The 16,279-nt window shown below is 46.0% G+C and overlaps 1 protein-coding gene across 3 annotated transcripts in view; it reads right to left on the bottom strand.

Moving 5' to 3' along the window:
• VPS53 (VPS53 subunit of GARP complex) overlaps positions 1-16,279 on the bottom strand; it is a 125,242-nt gene that overhangs the window by 90,733 nt on the left and 18,230 nt on the right. For 2 of the 3 annotated variants that reach the window (XM_068976074.1, XM_068976075.1), the window contains exons 5-7: positions 5,757-5,843; positions 2,343-2,458; positions 587-706 (exon numbers count right to left, since the gene is read on the bottom strand). In XM_068976074.1, the coding sequence (XP_068832175.1) occupies positions 587-706; positions 2,343-2,458; positions 5,757-5,843 (323 nt within the window). The remainder of the gene's footprint in view (positions 1-586; positions 707-2,342; positions 2,459-5,756; positions 5,844-16,279) is intronic. The other variant, XM_068976076.1, reaches the window with a different exon arrangement.

Here is a 16,279-nt window from a genome sequence, read left to right as displayed (position 1 = left end):
CTTAAAGCATCTTGGGGGTGCTCATTTTTGGGCCCCAGCACGACCTCATCTAGGGGAAGCCAAGTGGCCGGGAGGACCACCTGGCTGAGGTCCCAGCCGATGGCAAGCACCAATCTGCCAGCCAGGAGAGTAATCAGTGGATCCCCCATCCCCTCCTGGACCCATCCTGGCTGATGGTGCATGGAGCAGAGATGAGCCGTCCCTGCTGGGCCAGGCTAGATTGCATGAGCAAAATGACGGCTGTCGTCAGCCACTGAGTCCTGGACTGTGTTGATTTTTTACAAGGAAACAGACAACGAGAAGGGTTTCCCTAACAAATGGAGCCCTGGGCAGCTGAGAGATGTCAGCAGCCACTCCCATGAGACAGGCCAGCAACTACCTGATACAGGGAGCTTTAGATAGCGTGGTTAGGAGCTGGTAGGGGGGACAAAGAGGGAACATCTACATCAGAGAGAAGCAGGTCAGGTGACCTCCGAGCTTCCTCCCAGTGAGATTCCACATTGAACTTCCTGAGCTGAGCGCTTAAGCACCTCCTAGCACCATCTTTCCTTAAAAGGGAAGATTATTTTCTCCAATGAGATTTTACCTTTCAGAAAGCTGCCGGATCTGTGGAATGCCCATATATTTGTGGAAGTGCTCCAGAACATTCATCACGCCCTGAAGAAGATTGGCAACTTCTCCATACTGCCTTCGCCTGGTCATGGCTCTGCAAGGAAACAGGAAGTTGAGGGTTCTAGAAAAACACTAGGGACACAAGATACAGATATGGACCAACCTAGTCTGGCTCTAAAGTAGACAGCAACTCAACTTATAATAATAAGCATTCCTGAGCACTGAATATATATAGTCCTATGCCGCGGGGTGGGAGGGGGGAATAGCACCAAGTTCAAATCCACAAAGGGACATGAGTAAGTCAGAGAGTGACAAGGACATTTAAGTAGTACGAAGTAGGACAAATGCAGCTCTAAACAGAAGTCCAAGTTGTGCGCTCTGGGAGGTACAAGACTGTGTGAGTGAGGAAGTCCCACTGGGTTGGGAGAGGGGAATCTGGAAAGACTACGAATTTGGGATTTGGGTTGGGTATTACAGAATAGCTGGCTTTTGACAGAGAACAGGGGCAAGCATGTTATTACTTGACAGTTATGGCATTTGAGCAAACCAAACACATCTTCCCAGGATACAACAAAGAGCATTTATATACACTTAAACATTAACTCAAATCTGTAGATTTTAAGCCAAGATTAAGCAACTCTGTGAATGTTTAGGTATGTTTAGTTTCCCTACTGCTAAGGTTAATGAAGCTTAAATAAAAGGATGCTGATAAATCAACAGTTACAGCAAGGAAGGAACAAACTATCAGATCTAAAGTTTTCATTAGGGTTGGGTTTTTTAATTAAATGTATAATTTATGACTTCCCTTACAAAGCACTTAAAGAGACTGGATCAAGTTCAAGCCAAGGAGTTATGTGGCTATTGGTGTCTGGTCTGCTGGTTTGGTGGAAAGCACGAAGCACCGGGAGAAAGGGATGAGGACACTGCTCTTCCAGTCACTAGCCAGGGATTGCTGGAGCCCATGCGACATCAGGGAGAGACCAGGAAGAGCCTACACCTGACTCATCCAGACTTTGGATACTGTGTCTATATTCCTAGGAAGGTGCTCTTTCTCTGCCCACCCGTGAGATTATGCTGAGGTTGGGACCAGGGGAATTCTTAGCCTGGGAGAGACCACAGGAGCAAATAGGAAGGTCAGAATCTTGCTGGTAAAGGAGGCCTTTTGGGGCTGCTTCCTTGTGGTCAGTAACCAGCTCCTCCTTTTACTACTACTACTCATGTTCTCATGTACCATTTCCTACAGATGCTTTACAAGCCAAGCGGGAAGCTTCCATCTTTGAACAAGTGGGTTGAAAAAAAGTAAAGTGGGCTGGATGATCAATTAAGGTTCTGTTTCCATTAGGCACCTTCAATGCCGCTGAAACTCAGCCCAAGACCAGTAGGAAAACTTGCCGAGGCAGAGGTTGGGGTACGTGACTACACAGCCCTACGTCTCCTGTCAACCCCCAAGGTAGAGATCTATCACACGGAAATGACCCGTGTTCTTGCAGTCATTCTCCGCAAGCGCTCCAGGTCCCCTTTAGTCACCTCAAAGTCTCAGGTATTTGTTAGATGTTAAGCACCCAAGGGCACAAAACAAAAGTGGTGTCTCAACATCTGAGACCGATGTGTAGGAAGTGAGGCAGAGTGGGGAGACGCTCCTGGCTGAGGAGCAATTAAACCTACGGTGCCGTTTCCTCTGTGACTCATTCGTTTCCTGTGGACCCGGGGCAGACCGCCTGCGTGCTTACTCGAGGGAATCCACGCCACCCGCCAGCATGTGCAGGTGGTTCAGCGTTGTGATTGAGGTGGTCAGGTGGCGTTTGGCATGATCTAACTGCTTAATGTCGCGGGTGATTTCCTTCACCTGAACAGTGCAAAACCACAGGAGAAAAACGAGGATGGTTAAGATGGATGTCAACCCATCTGGAAGTGGCCTCACAAGAAAACAATGCAAACAAAGTAAGGACAAACACATCTCGAGTTAGCCCTTGGAGAAAACACAGGTGTTTTCCCAATGCAGACCCAAAATAATTTCCAATCAGCCCGTTTACATTTGATTTGGCATTTCTTCAGCAGACTTTACCCGGGGCTACAAAATCCTCAGTTGTAAGAATGAAATGAACTTTACTCTTCACCCCAAATGGTGTGATCCTAATAGTAACTGAGTGTGGAGCACACGGGGTCCAGGAGCCGAGGACAGTGGATCTCCTCCTGAACATGGTCAGGAACGTACACTGTCACAAGGACATGACCTTCTGGCAATGGGGCAACTAGGTTTGGTACAAAATGAATAGTGTGAGTTGGCTAATTCTATTGAGATGTTCTTTATTCATGGAACTAGGGTTCATTGCCCAGTCTCCACAAAGAAAAATTTCTTCTCAAATTTCAAGAAGACTAAGATGTAACCCATGCAAAATAAGCTTAACATAGTCGTAAGAGGAGAGTCTTCAGGCAGAGAAGGCAATTGAGGGAGTAAAACTCCAACAGGGCTGATGGTGGTGGTGGTGTTGGGGGGAATCCAAGAGAAAGAAACAGTGTAGTTGGGAATGTTAGTACTGGGTTGGCCAAAAAGTTTATTTGCTTTTTCATAAGATTGGCTAGAAAAATCCGAATGAACTTTTTGGCCAATATAATGTATTTCAGTCACTAGAAAAGTACATTCAGTAGTGAGATGGGAACAATTCTCCAACTTTATTAACATCTAGGCGGACTTCTCCACTCAACTGTCCGAGTCCATGCTGACCAAGAAATTTTCTGAAGAGCAAGCCATTTGGTTTCCTAGGTTCTTTGACATCTGGAGGAAAGGATAGCAGGCACAAACATTCTCCCATTAAAGACAGATCCCCCATTAAAAGTGAAAAAGCCCAGTCAGTTAAGATCATGTGACCTGATTTTTCAGTTTGATCAACCTTGGTGAAGCTATAAAGTAAAGGTTCATGACCTGAATAGCTCAGTTCCACACTCACAGTCCTGCAAGGCTGATTGGATCTTAGCAGGAAAAGGTCTCTTTCCAGGGATTTGCCCCATCAAGTCTTCTCTCTATATGACCCGCAGGCTACCAAAATGTCTCTATTTCTATTGCGGGCCCTGGGGGGTAAAAAACCTATCATGTGTTTACTAAATAAGTACGTTTGGGGGAAAAGAAGATCAAGAATAGATAGCATATAGGAGTGTGGCCCTATAATTGGATCATTCCCTTCCAACACTGAAATAAATCATCATTTTCCTTTCCACCAAAAAAAAAAAAAAAAAAATCCCTGCCTCTCTTCCTGGGTTACTTAGCTCCACTGCAAGCGTCAGGGGTCTTTAACTACTATGTTAAAAGTCAGCATCATCTGTGATGCCTCTCACCCCTGTGTCGCTAAGTGAAGTGAAGTCGCTCTGTTGTGTCCGACTCTTTGTGACCCATGGACTGTAGCCCACCAAGCTCCTCCGTCCATGGGATTCTCCAGGCAAGAATACTGGAGTGGGTTGCCATATCCTTTTCCAGGGGATCTTCCCGACCCAGGGATCGAACCCAGGTCTCCCACATTGCAGGCAGACGCTTTAACCTCTGCATCACCAGGGAAAATCAGTCATTAAATCCTGAACATTCTTCCTTCGCCTCATCTCAAGAATCCGTCCCATTCCGCTCCTCCTCAGGTGCTCACTGCTCCCAGCAGAGCAAGATCCTAAGTGCTCAATGAATCCCCACAATCGCATGACGTATGCATGACTATCACCTCCACTTCAGTGAGGAAACAGAGGTACCGAGAGGGTAAACATCAATAACGTGTTTGAGGCCCACAGGGAGTCAGGAGAGAGGGTGGATCTGAAGGCAGCTGGTCTGAGGTCAGAGGCTGTGCTGCTCACTAATGATATCAAACTGACCCCCCGATGTCCACCACTGAAGCCAGGCCTGCCCCGCCCATGTTCCACATCCTGCCCAACCCTGCCGAATGGGCACTGACGAGACGTGCAGGATCCTTGGGAGTGTGACCTCGGGTCTGTTCCTGAGTAGATTATAACAAGATGTAGGGAGAGAAGTTTGTGAGGGTTTAGGAGTCTGTGTTGGAGAAGGCAATGGCAACCTACTCCAGTACTCTTGCCTGGAAAATCCCACAGACGAAGGAGCCTGGTGGGCTGCACTCCATGGGGTCTCTAAGAGTCGGACACGACTGAGCAACTTCACTTTCACTTTTCACTTTCATGCATTGGGGAAGGAAATGGCAACCCATTCCAGTGTTCTTGCCTGGAGAATCCCAGGGACGGGGGAGCCTGGTGGGCTGCCATCAATGGGGTTGCAGAGAGTCGGACCCGACTGAAGCAACTTAGCAGCAGCAGCAGCAGCAGCAGCAGGAGTCCATGTGACCAAAATGAGTAGGAGGGAGAAGATGACAGTAATAATGGCTTTCATTCATTAATCAACTAACACAGCCCAGTACTATGCTCTGTGCTCCTCTGACAAATTCCCTGGTGGCTCAAGACAGTAAAGTGTCTGTCTACAATGTGGGAGACCTGGGTTCGATCCCTGGTTTGGGAAGATCCTCTGGAGAAGAAAATGGCAACCCACTCCAGTACTATTGCCTGGAAAATCCCATAGACAAAGGAGCCTGGTAGGCTACAGTCCATCGGGTCGAAAAGAGTCTGACACAACTGAGCAACTTCACTTTCACTTTTCATTCTTCCTATTTAGAATGGAAAAAACTGGTGGGCCCCTGGGTTGGCAGATGAACACATCCCTGGAGGGGACCACTGGTAGAGGGAGACCTTAAACCCCTCAGGGCGTCTCACCAGTGGGATGCAGCCCACCTGCCAGATCCAAGTCCAGCTTTCAAGTGGTATCACATGTCGTACATCTGAACTGAGAAATGCGTGATGCAAACAAATGTTAGAGAGAGAAATCCAAAATGACTAGGAAGCTATTTTGAGGAAGGAAAAGAAAAGAACTTTCCCTACTTAAAGAGAGGGCTGCAGATGCCGGGCAGCAGGGAGGGTGAGTCACTGCGTGTCTCGTGGCTCCTCCTGAATGGGTGTGGTATGTCCTCCCAGGGCTGGAGTTGGAGACGTTGGGTGTGGTTGGTGGCAAGGGGGAAGAGCAAGTCTATTAACCAGTACATGACTGGATGACAAGTCAACCTCCTCCGCTGGTACAAAAATGTCAGGAGGAAACCTCAACTCACCATTTGCTCTGATTTTTCTGCTTTGTCTTTGATATCTTTGATTTTTCCAAAAAGCTGCTGTATCGCTTTCTGGGCCTCTTCAAGTGCCTAGAATGAGAGGAATAAATGAAACACAAAGCAGCATTGTCCCTACACTATGGTCAAGTGCAGCCTCAGAGGAAAATGCCTAAAGCTCTCTTGCTTCGTTGCACTTGTGTGGACGATTTCACCTGAGTCCTGGGCAGCAGAGACAAAGGGAGTCCAGCATTTGGATACAGGCAGATAAACATTCAGGGTTCCTGCCAAGTTGAATCATAAAGTTTTCATTTAAAAACTAAACTATTTCCCTCTATCTCAGTGAACACTATACATACTGATGACAACAAATAAACAGGAATGCACATCTGTGTGCGTGTGCGTGTGCACACATATGCGGTAACCTTCAAAAGCCTGCAGACACACAGAGGTGGCTCTAAGTTGAGGGTAGGAGATGCTCCAGATTTTGGAAGTTCCTGAAGATGGAGCCTTCAAAAAAAAAAAAAAATCACAGCTGTTCATGGGGACTCCAGAACTGTGGCCAACCTTAAAGACATTTCTAGGTACCCCACTTAGAAATCAAAGAAGTTACAAAGGGACACAGAAAGCTAATGGTGAGCCAAATGTTTCCACCGAAATAAAACCCGATGAAGATGACAGCCATGAAAAGCATTACAACCCTCAGCTGCAATTGTGCGAGTCTGGGAAGGAGCATCTGCGAAGTGGAGAAGGTGCTCAGTTGCACACTAGCAGAACACACATACCAGTGAGGGAGGCAGCGGCCTGAAGAACTCAAGCTTTATTTCATCGAACGCAGTTCATTTATTTTGGATTTAAGCGTGGCCTGTCTTAACGGGGCCTCCCGAGCCCTTTAAAAATGTAGTAAGTCTGTGTGTGGCCATCTGTGCCTGCATGGGACAAACAGCCAGCCTCCCAGAGAACACCCTGACAGAGGAAAGAGGACAGCAAAGCGGAGGGGTAGGCGGGAGGACAAAAGCCCTGACAGATCTGAACCTTCGCCTTCAGCAGAAGCCAGAGGTAGAGCTGCCTCTGGACTACAAACTAACACATTTTCCTTTTTGCTGAAAAACATCCTCAAAAAGCAAACTTAAGGCAGCTTCATGGGCAGGTAATTCCTCCCTGGCTGGAAGGAGGGACTCTATCTCCCCGTCCTTCCCTGGCTTCCGGGAGGCTGCTTGTTCTGATGCTGGGACTACTTCCTCCGTCTGGAGTATCTCACCTAGTGTGGCTCAGCCCTGATAGAGGTCTCTTCTGACCTTCTTCCATCTCTGGGATCGCAGGGGTTTCAGGCTGGGGATGAGGAATGCTGAACTGCTGCGTGAGACTGTCTCAACTTCCTTTGCCCGTTTGTTGCCAAGACTGAGGTGATGCTATTTGAATAAACAGCTGTTCATACCACCTCCCGGGGCAGGCAGAGTGAGTATCTGCTCTGCTGGATCACTGAACTTGGATCTACCAAGGCTGGGGGGCAAAGGAGCTTTTATGCTGGTCATGTCTGCCGTCTGGACTAAGGTATTTTAATCATCAGACGGTTTGGTCTCAGAACAACTGGCATTGGTATCTGTAATTTGGGAAATGTTACCTGAAGAGGAGTAACCAGTCTAAATGGGTGATGGAATGGAACTGGGTCTCCCTGAGCAGCCCCTCAACCCCATTCCCTCCTGAAAGGACGCCTCATTCAGCAACTGTGTCCTCTCTGCTTCCCACCATCCTGCCTTCCTCACTCCCAGATTCAGCACCCCGAAAACAGCTATGGAGCAGTGACAGGTCCCGCCACGTTCCAGCCAGAAGGCAGGTGTCTGAGGCCTCCCTGTGTTGTCATATACCAGCTGGACAACCTCTCTGGGGATCGGTTTCCTCGTCTGCAAAGTGGTGACAATGCAACCTACTTCCAGTGGTGTTGGGAGGATTCAATGACATAATAGGTGTAAAAGACTGCACAGATACTAACTAGGTCTATTTCCAGGCTTATGACCAGCCTGGGCAAATGTATGTTTTCACCTACGGATACATACATACATACATACATACATACTATTATTCTTCCCTCTCACTCACCACCTCTAGACCTGCTCACTGTTGGACACTTCCTATCCCCAGCCACAGCCCCAGTGAATCTGTGCCCATCTACTGCACCTTCCCATCCCTCCTAGGAATTCGCTTCTTTATTTATAATATTTACTTCCTCACAGCCAGGATATAAGATTCTGCTGAGCACTGCTGACTGCAATACTGACCAACATTAGAGTTCCTCAGATGATGACAAACCAAAATCAAGTTCTAACAAAATTAAAATGTGAAAAAGTAATACATGATCTGTTTTTGTGCCAGTGCCATACTGTTTTGATTGCTGTTGCTTTGTAGTATAGTCTGAAGTCACAGAGCCTGATTCCTTCAACTTCATCTTTCTTTCTCAAGATTGCTTTGGCTATTTGGGTCTTTTGTGTTTCCATATGAAAAAATTCATGTAAGATTAGGACAGAAGACTGCCACCAAAATGCACACCAGGGAAGTCACTGATGACCTTGACAGGAATGGTTTCAGCGGAGTCAAGGGAACAGAAGTGGACAGTGGTGTGACAAAGTGGAGGCGGTGTGTATGAGAGCAGGGACCAGCAAATGGTACCTTAGGGCAAAATCTAGGCTGCCACACCTGATTTTGTGAACAGTGTTAGCTTGGATCATTCTAATCCCTTTCATTTAGGTTTTATAGGAGAAATATCAATAACCTCAGATATGCAGATGACACCACCCTTATGGCAGAAAGTGAAGAGGAACTTAAAAAGCCTCTTGATGAAAGTGAAACTGGAGAGTGAAAAAGTTGGCTTAAAGCTCAACATTCAGAAAACTAAGACCATGGCATCTGGTCCCATCACTTCATGGGAAATAGATGGGGAAACAGTAGAAACAGTGTCAGACTTTATTTTTTGGGGCTCCAAAATCACTGCAGATGGTGACTGCAGCCATGAAATTAAAAGACGCTTACTCCTCAAAAGAAAAGTTATGACCAACCTAGATAGCATATTGAAAAGCAGAGACATTCTTTTGCCAACAAAGGTCCGTCTAGTCAAAGCTATGGTTTTTCCAGTGGTCATGTATGGATGTGAGAGTTGGACTGTGAAGAAAGCTGAGCGCAGAAGAATTGATGCTTTTGAACTGTGGTGTTGGAGAAGACTCTTGAGAGTCCCTTGGACTACAAGGAGATCCAGCCAGTCCATTCTGAAGGAAATCAGCCCTGGGATTTCTTTGGAAGGAATGATGCTAAAGCTGAAACTCCAGTACTTTGGCCACCTCATGTGAAGAGTTGACTCATTGGAAAAGACTCTGATGCTGGGAGGGATTAGGGGCAGGAGGAGAAGGGGACGACAGAGGATGAGATGGCTGTATGGCATCACTGACTCAATGGACATGAGTCTGAGTGAACTCCGGGAGATGGTGATGGACAGGGAGGCCTGGCATGCTGCGATTCATGGTGTCACAAAGAGTCAGACACGACTGAGCGACTGAAATGAACTGAACATATACCACGTAACAGCATGGAAGGGTTTTTGTCAGAGACCAGATGATATATAAAATCTAAAACATTTACTACCTGGTCCTTAACAGAAAAAGCTTGCTGACTCCTGGTTTAACTATTTTTTTCATAAAGCTTTTGATATGAGAAGATAAGAGAGAAAACGAGAAGAAGAGAAATTGATAGGGAAGTAGATGGGAGAGTGGGTAACAGGACAATCACAGAAGAGAAGGACTGTCTGAGTATAATTACCAATAGCTCCTTCTCACTATCCAAAATGACTCTCGTAACAAAGCATCAACTCAACTAAGGGCTTCCCTGGTGGTTCAGATGGTAAAGAATCTTCCTGCAATGGAGGAAACCTGGCTTCAATCCCTGGGTTGGGGAAATCCCCTGGAGAAGAGAATAGCTATCCACTCCAGTATTCTTGCCTGGAGAATCCCATGGACAGATAGGCCTGGCAGGCTATAGTCCATGGGGTTGCAAAGAGTCGGACACAACCGAGCAAATAACTCGCTACTTTCACCCGTACTACAGCATCTAACCAAAGCTGGAGCACAGTTAGAACCTGACAAATATTTGCCAACAGATTATAAATCCCATGGGGTACTTCTCAGAAGAGCAGCAGTGCTAAGTTACTGCTCTGAATGAGCACAGCCCTCCCTTTCTCCAGGCACCACTGTAAGCAATGGTTCAAAACCACAGCATCCCACTTTCTGTAACTGTTATCTATTTGGCTAATGTAAAGTTTAAAGCCCCCAATGCTGCCAGAAGTGAGTAAATTCTCAACCTACTGGACCTTCTAAAAAATGTTTGGCCATTGTGTGAAAAAGCACTGCAGAGGCCCCTGCTGGCAAGTTTCCATCAAAAAAGACTCACTTTTTGTGGTACAGCATCCAATTGCACAGAATTGTGCATCCAATTCTGTGATCTTGTTGGTCAGGTCATGGTCTAAGGATGTGCTGATGGGATTAAAGCCAAAGTGTTCTCCACCCAAATCCCCTAAGACACATGACATTCAGTGAAAGGAAAGGCAAGAAGGGCCACATCCTATTCTTCGATCTCAAGGCTGAAGAAGTTTCCACAGTCCTTTCTCAGAGAAAGGGTTTCTGTCTCTCTTTCTCTCTTCTTCTCCATCTGGCATCCTACCAGAACTGTCTCTGCTTACGGTACCACTTTTTCAGAGAAGAAGTAAGACTCACACCATCTTACATTTCACAGTCTTAAAGAAAGATAAACTGTCTGCCAGATTTTTTTTTGTTTTTCAGGCTGGAATACTTTTGCTTGTTATAACAATGTACTGAAGTTGAGGAAATTTAATATAATTCATTTTCCAGAGTCCAAAAGGTTTTTCTGAAGTATTTGCTCCATCAAGCAAGTCCATTCTCAACACCTACCCTAATATTTGGTATCTAATAATCAACTACCCTGGAGGAGGAGTGTTTTGTAGTTGGAAATATCCTAGGACCTACAGAAGGTCAAGACTTTACTTTTAAATGACCCTAAAATGCTTTTATACCTAGTTAATGAGAAAACGTGCTGAAAGAATGATTCTGGCACTGCCCCTAGACACTCGTTAAAATAAAATGTGGCTACTTTTCCATTCCAGGCCGTATGTGGATTAAAAACAGAACTAATCAACCAAAAGTGTCTGCTTTCAATCCACCCTTAGTGGAGTTTCTGAATTGAGCACTGGAGCGTGGTTGCAGCCTGCATCCGAGGATGCTATTAGGAAGCAGTGACTGTGGCTGTCCTCTTTACTGACTGAGATTCTGCAAATGGGAGATTCAAGGAGACCCACTCAGCTGGCCTACAAGACTCAGCAGAATCAATTATGCTATCTCTGTACTTTTGTGCATTATTGACTGTAACCATGATTCTTAATTTTCCTTGCCTCCTGAAGCAGATACTGAATGGTCTACCTAAGCCTCGCTAGGTCATGTGCATGGAAGATAAGCAGTGTGGAGCCTGGCACAGACCTCACTGATTTCTTCTTTTTTCACCCCTTTCCCCTCGCCCCCCACCCCAGAACTGCTGTCTGCCACCCATGCAGATGAGAGAATCTGAGCCAATGAAAATGCCTAGAGAAACTAACCTCCCCTGGCTCCTAGATGCCTCTAATTTCACTCTCTGAGCGAATTATGCTGCCTTTATCCCGTGAGTCCATGCGCAGCCTTTCAGAGATTGGAAACCGAGATCCCATTTGCTGCCACCACAGGAAGGAGGAAGAGGCTGCTCATTTTCAGAACTGATATGGCTTTAAGTTCTCTGAAAAAAAAGTAAGGGGCTAATGTTCAAGGTGACTGGAAAGAAAACGATATTTTCCCACTTACTCTGCTATCATTTCTGTTGTTCAGCTTTACGTCTGTCAGTTCCCTTCCTATTGTTTGGAAAGGCCACGCACAGTAGTAGTAAAAAGCAGGGGGTTCTTGAACCAGCAGACAGGGATTCAAAATGCCAGTCTTGCCACTTATTGTGTGATTTCTGTCCAGCCACTCAATCTCAGCATCTAAGAGGCACAGACTCATCATCCCTAGAACAGGGACAATAGTCCCAACCCAAAGACTTGTCCGGAAGGAAAACAGGGCTTAGCAGTAAACACCTTGGGTACTGTTTACTCAGTACATTGCCTTCCTCCTGGGAGTTTTCCTCTATGTTCTAACAGAGCTGGCTGTCCCAGAGGCAGACCAGGCCCAAGCTGGGCCACTTGGAACTTTTCTGTGATTTTCCACAGTGAATTGGGAAACAAAGTTCATCTCTCTCTGGTGAAGGAAGCCCCAGGATGGGAAATTAGGGTAGATGGTAGCTGGTCTGCAGGTAGAGACGATGAAGCTGACACCTGGAGAGACAGACCCAGAAGATCCAGGGCCATATTCCAGGGCCACCTTCCATTGTTTGATAACCCTGGCAGCAACACTATTCTTTCACAGGCTACTCAAAACGACACAGTTAGCCTTCCAGGGACTTCCCTGGTGGTCCAGTGGCTAGGACTCCACAATCCCCGTGCAGGGGCCCTGGGTTTGATCCCTGGTCAGGGAGGTAGATCCCACATGCCACAACTAAGATCAGGAGCCAGCCAAATAAATAAATAAATAGAGCCTTCCAAGCGATCCTTTCACCTAAGCCAGTCGGAACTGGACTTTGTTTTTTGTCACCCAGAGAATCCTGACGGAAGACTCAGTTCATCAATGGGGCTCACTAATGGTAATCATTATTATTCCCTGGTTTCCCAGATGGAGTGTGACATTTCAGATGAGACTATTCCTCTAAGAACAAAGGCTGATGCAAGTAGGCTGGTTAAGCCCAACATCTGCAGGGCACACAAAAGGGCGGCTCAAGGATCTGGGGATGATCTTGCCAAATCATGTTGCAAATGAGCCATTCTCCGGGGGAAGAAAACTTCAATCTCTTGCTCACCCTGTCAATAAAAAGTGAGTGCCTACTGCCTATACTAAAGCTAGATACTGACAGAAAAAGATTGCTAGATGGGGGACGTACCTTTAAAGAGCTTGTGAGGGATACATAAGAAATATCAATAGAAATAACTAGAAGATGAGACCAATAGAAAGAGGCATAAATGCCAGAATCATTTGGAAAGCAAGGGATTCCACGAAAACCTTGCAAAGGGCGACCATATCTGATGAAGCCTAAACAGGGGGACCCTGGACATCCACTAAAGGCAGACATCTAGGGTGAGTATCCTCGATTTATGGAATGGCTCTTCTTTTGACACTGTTGGCTGGCCTGGCACCACTGAGAACTGTTGCTATGGAAACAAAGCATCCCTAGCTGAAGGAGAGGTGCTTTAAAAAAGTCTCAGCAATAAAAACAATGCAGCCTGTGCCCCGAGATCGAGCTAAACAGCAGCAGAGGCTCCAGGAATCTCACTGCCATGGATGGCTGCATGTGCACAGCATCACGATCCTCTGAGGCCCCGAACACACCAGGTACCTTCCAGGTCCGGCAGCCCCGGTCAAATGCCAGATGGGCACCCATCAGAGGCAAAGCACTGGATGCTCACACAAATTCTTCCACAGCCCATTCAGAAACCCTGGGTATAAAGGGGCTTTATTTAAAGCACAGCTTTCTTTCCAAGTTTGAGAACCAAAAGAATGTAAAGGGCAAAAGGAGTAATTTCCACCTTATTTGTTAAAAGGCTCTGTTCCACCTAAGTTACTTTAATTTATGATTTCTGCAAACCACATCCCCAAATATATGAACCAAAGGGTTCATTTTTATTGTGTTTAGGAAACAAGCCAGAAGTTAAAGACCTAAGATGGGGCTGGGACACAAACTCAGCAGTACCCAAACAAGACTAAACATTCACATTTTACAGTTCTGCGTATATCTGTTATCGCCCATAACTTAAAATCTATTTGCCCTGAAATAGTGGGGTGCGGGGAATGTACTCAAGCACAGCTTCCTTTGATGAAATGTAACCCCTGAGGATGAGCACATTTAAAGCAGCAACTCCAAATGCAGCTGGAGAAGGAAAAGTTCAAACAAGAGTCTCAGCTGCTTTTGCTGAATAAAAGGTACAGAAATTCAATACTTTAGAAGGCACATTTAAAGGAACAATCTGCTCAGGTTTAACAAAGGGCTACTTCCTGCTAGGACTTTCCAGTTGCTAAGTTAAATTCAAATCCTCCATATTTTACCATCACATCCAACTGTAGTCACTGAGTAACAAATGCTCATCTATACTATGGGTCTTCATTCAGGGTTGGCTTCTGGATGTTCCTTCAGCAGATTTTTTTTTATAGCTCCCTTCTTCCCAGGTGGCTCAGATGGTAAAGAATCTGCCTGCAAAGCAGGAATCCCAGGTTCAATCCCTGGGTTGGCAAGATCTCCGGAGAAGGTATGGCAACCCATTCCAGTATTCTTGCCTGGAGAACTCCATGGACAGAGGAGCCTGGTGGGCTATAGTCCATGGGGTTGCAAAGAGTCAGACATGACTTAACAACCAACACTTCCGCACTTTCTGTACCAAAGCCCTTTGGGCTGCGCTCCCCTCCTACCACCACCACTGCAGGTTTCAGCTGGAAGACTGTCTCTTCCTGTTCCACTTCCCTCAGGATCGGCTCCCCTGTGCTCAGGACCAAGGTGAGCAGTCAATACTCAGTTCTCCCTGCCTGCCTGCCTGGAGCTCTTCCCTTAGTCCAGATTCTTCATGCCGAGAGGGGCCCAGATGGTTAACGAGGCCACAGTCAAGGTCACTATTTGGACTCCCCTGTGTCCGCAGTGTAGAAAAAGTGGTTCCCGAATCTGCTTTTTAAATTTGTCACTGTTTAAAAAAAGAGAATTTGGTATACACCGGTATATGTGTACCGATCCAGAAGATCTGTACCCGGGGACTTCCCTGGTGGTCCAGTGGTTAAGAACCTGCTCTCTAACGCAAGGGATATGGGTTCTATCTCTGGCTGGGGAACTAAGACTCCACATGCTGTGGGCAACTAAGCCCTCATGGCACAACTACTGAGCCTGCATGCTACAGCTAGAGAAGCCCACACGCTGCAACAAAGACTTGGCACAGCCAAGAAAAGAAAATCTGAATCCCTTATCATTAACAGGTCACCCGGTGTGCTTTGGGGCAAGTCATACAATAGATGTGAGCCTGTTCCTGCACCTGTGAAACAGGGAGAGTAACATCTCTAATGCACATCTTTGTGAGAACGAAGTAATTGATGCAACATTTTGCAGAATGTAAGAGAAACATGTTTATTTGTTTTGGGGAGGGTTTTTTTTTGGCCACATGGCTTATGGATCTTAGTTCCTTGACCAGGGATCAAACCTGGGCCCTGGCTGTGAAAGCGCCGAGTCCTAACCACTGGACTGCCAGGGAATTTCTCAAATTAAACAAGGTTATCTTGTAATAAAACATTAGCATTGCAGATTAAGACAAAAGAGTAAAAACATACCTGCTAAGAAACTCAAAATGTGCCTTCGCTTATAGTGAATCAATCGAGAACGACATACTAGGCTTCCACCGTCCTTCTTCTAGAGATCTGAATAACCACAGGGCTGACAAGTATGCTGAAACTGGACCACAAGATGCTAACTGAGAAACCCAAACCTCCACATATCAGAATCTCCAAGTATTCGATGAAAAAGAAAGTGTAGCACCTGGCCTAGCACAAGTGGTATTATCATATGAATAACAGCTGGCTGTCTATCCCTACTGCTGTCACGTGACTGAGAACAAGAAAATTCAGAAGTGTGACAAGAAGACAAGGGTCAGTAACTAGGTCAGAGATGGAACAAAGACTCCCTCCGTTTACCTCTTCTGTTTTATAGAAGATGGCATTTGGACCATCAGATTTACCTGTCAGCAAGTATATCTCTGGAAGAAACACCCTCCTCTGGTCGGGTGCTGTTATGAGAGTGACCCTAATGTAGGTTGCGCAACATGCAAATTCTAGGCGTCACGTAACACAGAGGTGAAGGTGGCATCTGCTCAGAGGGGCCACAATATAACATGGAAACAAAAGCCAGAAATGCTGGCATGTGATCCAATACCATATGAATTTTAGAGCTTTGATTTAGACAACCACAGAACACCAAAGCAAAACAGACTAAAAAGGCATTATCTCTGGTTTTGCCAAACTAATCTCCTTCCAGAGACCTCGGAGTCCAAACTAGAGCAAAGGAAATTTTATAGCTATGTTACAGACTCCTGAAAACAGGGATTTATGAATGGAAATGTTGACAGAACCACCAAAGAACCGAATTCATGCTGCTCTAAATTCTGTTTTTCCATGGATGAAAGAGGGGAGAGGGAAAAAGGAGGTCAGGTTCTTACATGAAGTAACAGAGTTTCAGATTCCCATTCATTGTTCAAACACACCTGGATGACTTCTGTCAGGGATCTAAAACCCAGAAATCCTCACCCTGTCGGCAGTTATACTACAATTTTTCTAACGGGCAAACAGACTAAGGATGGAATTTTCCATCACTAACAGCTAGCAGTCAAAAGT

The sequence above is a fragment of the Capricornis sumatraensis genome, chromosome 8 (assembly GCF_032405125.1).
Source record: "Capricornis sumatraensis isolate serow.1 chromosome 8, serow.2, whole genome shotgun sequence".
NCBI classification, from domain to species: domain Eukaryota; kingdom Metazoa; phylum Chordata; class Mammalia; order Artiodactyla; family Bovidae; genus Capricornis; species Capricornis sumatraensis.
The sequence above is the reverse complement of the archived record's forward strand: the minus strand, read 5'-3'. Positions and strand labels throughout refer to the sequence as shown.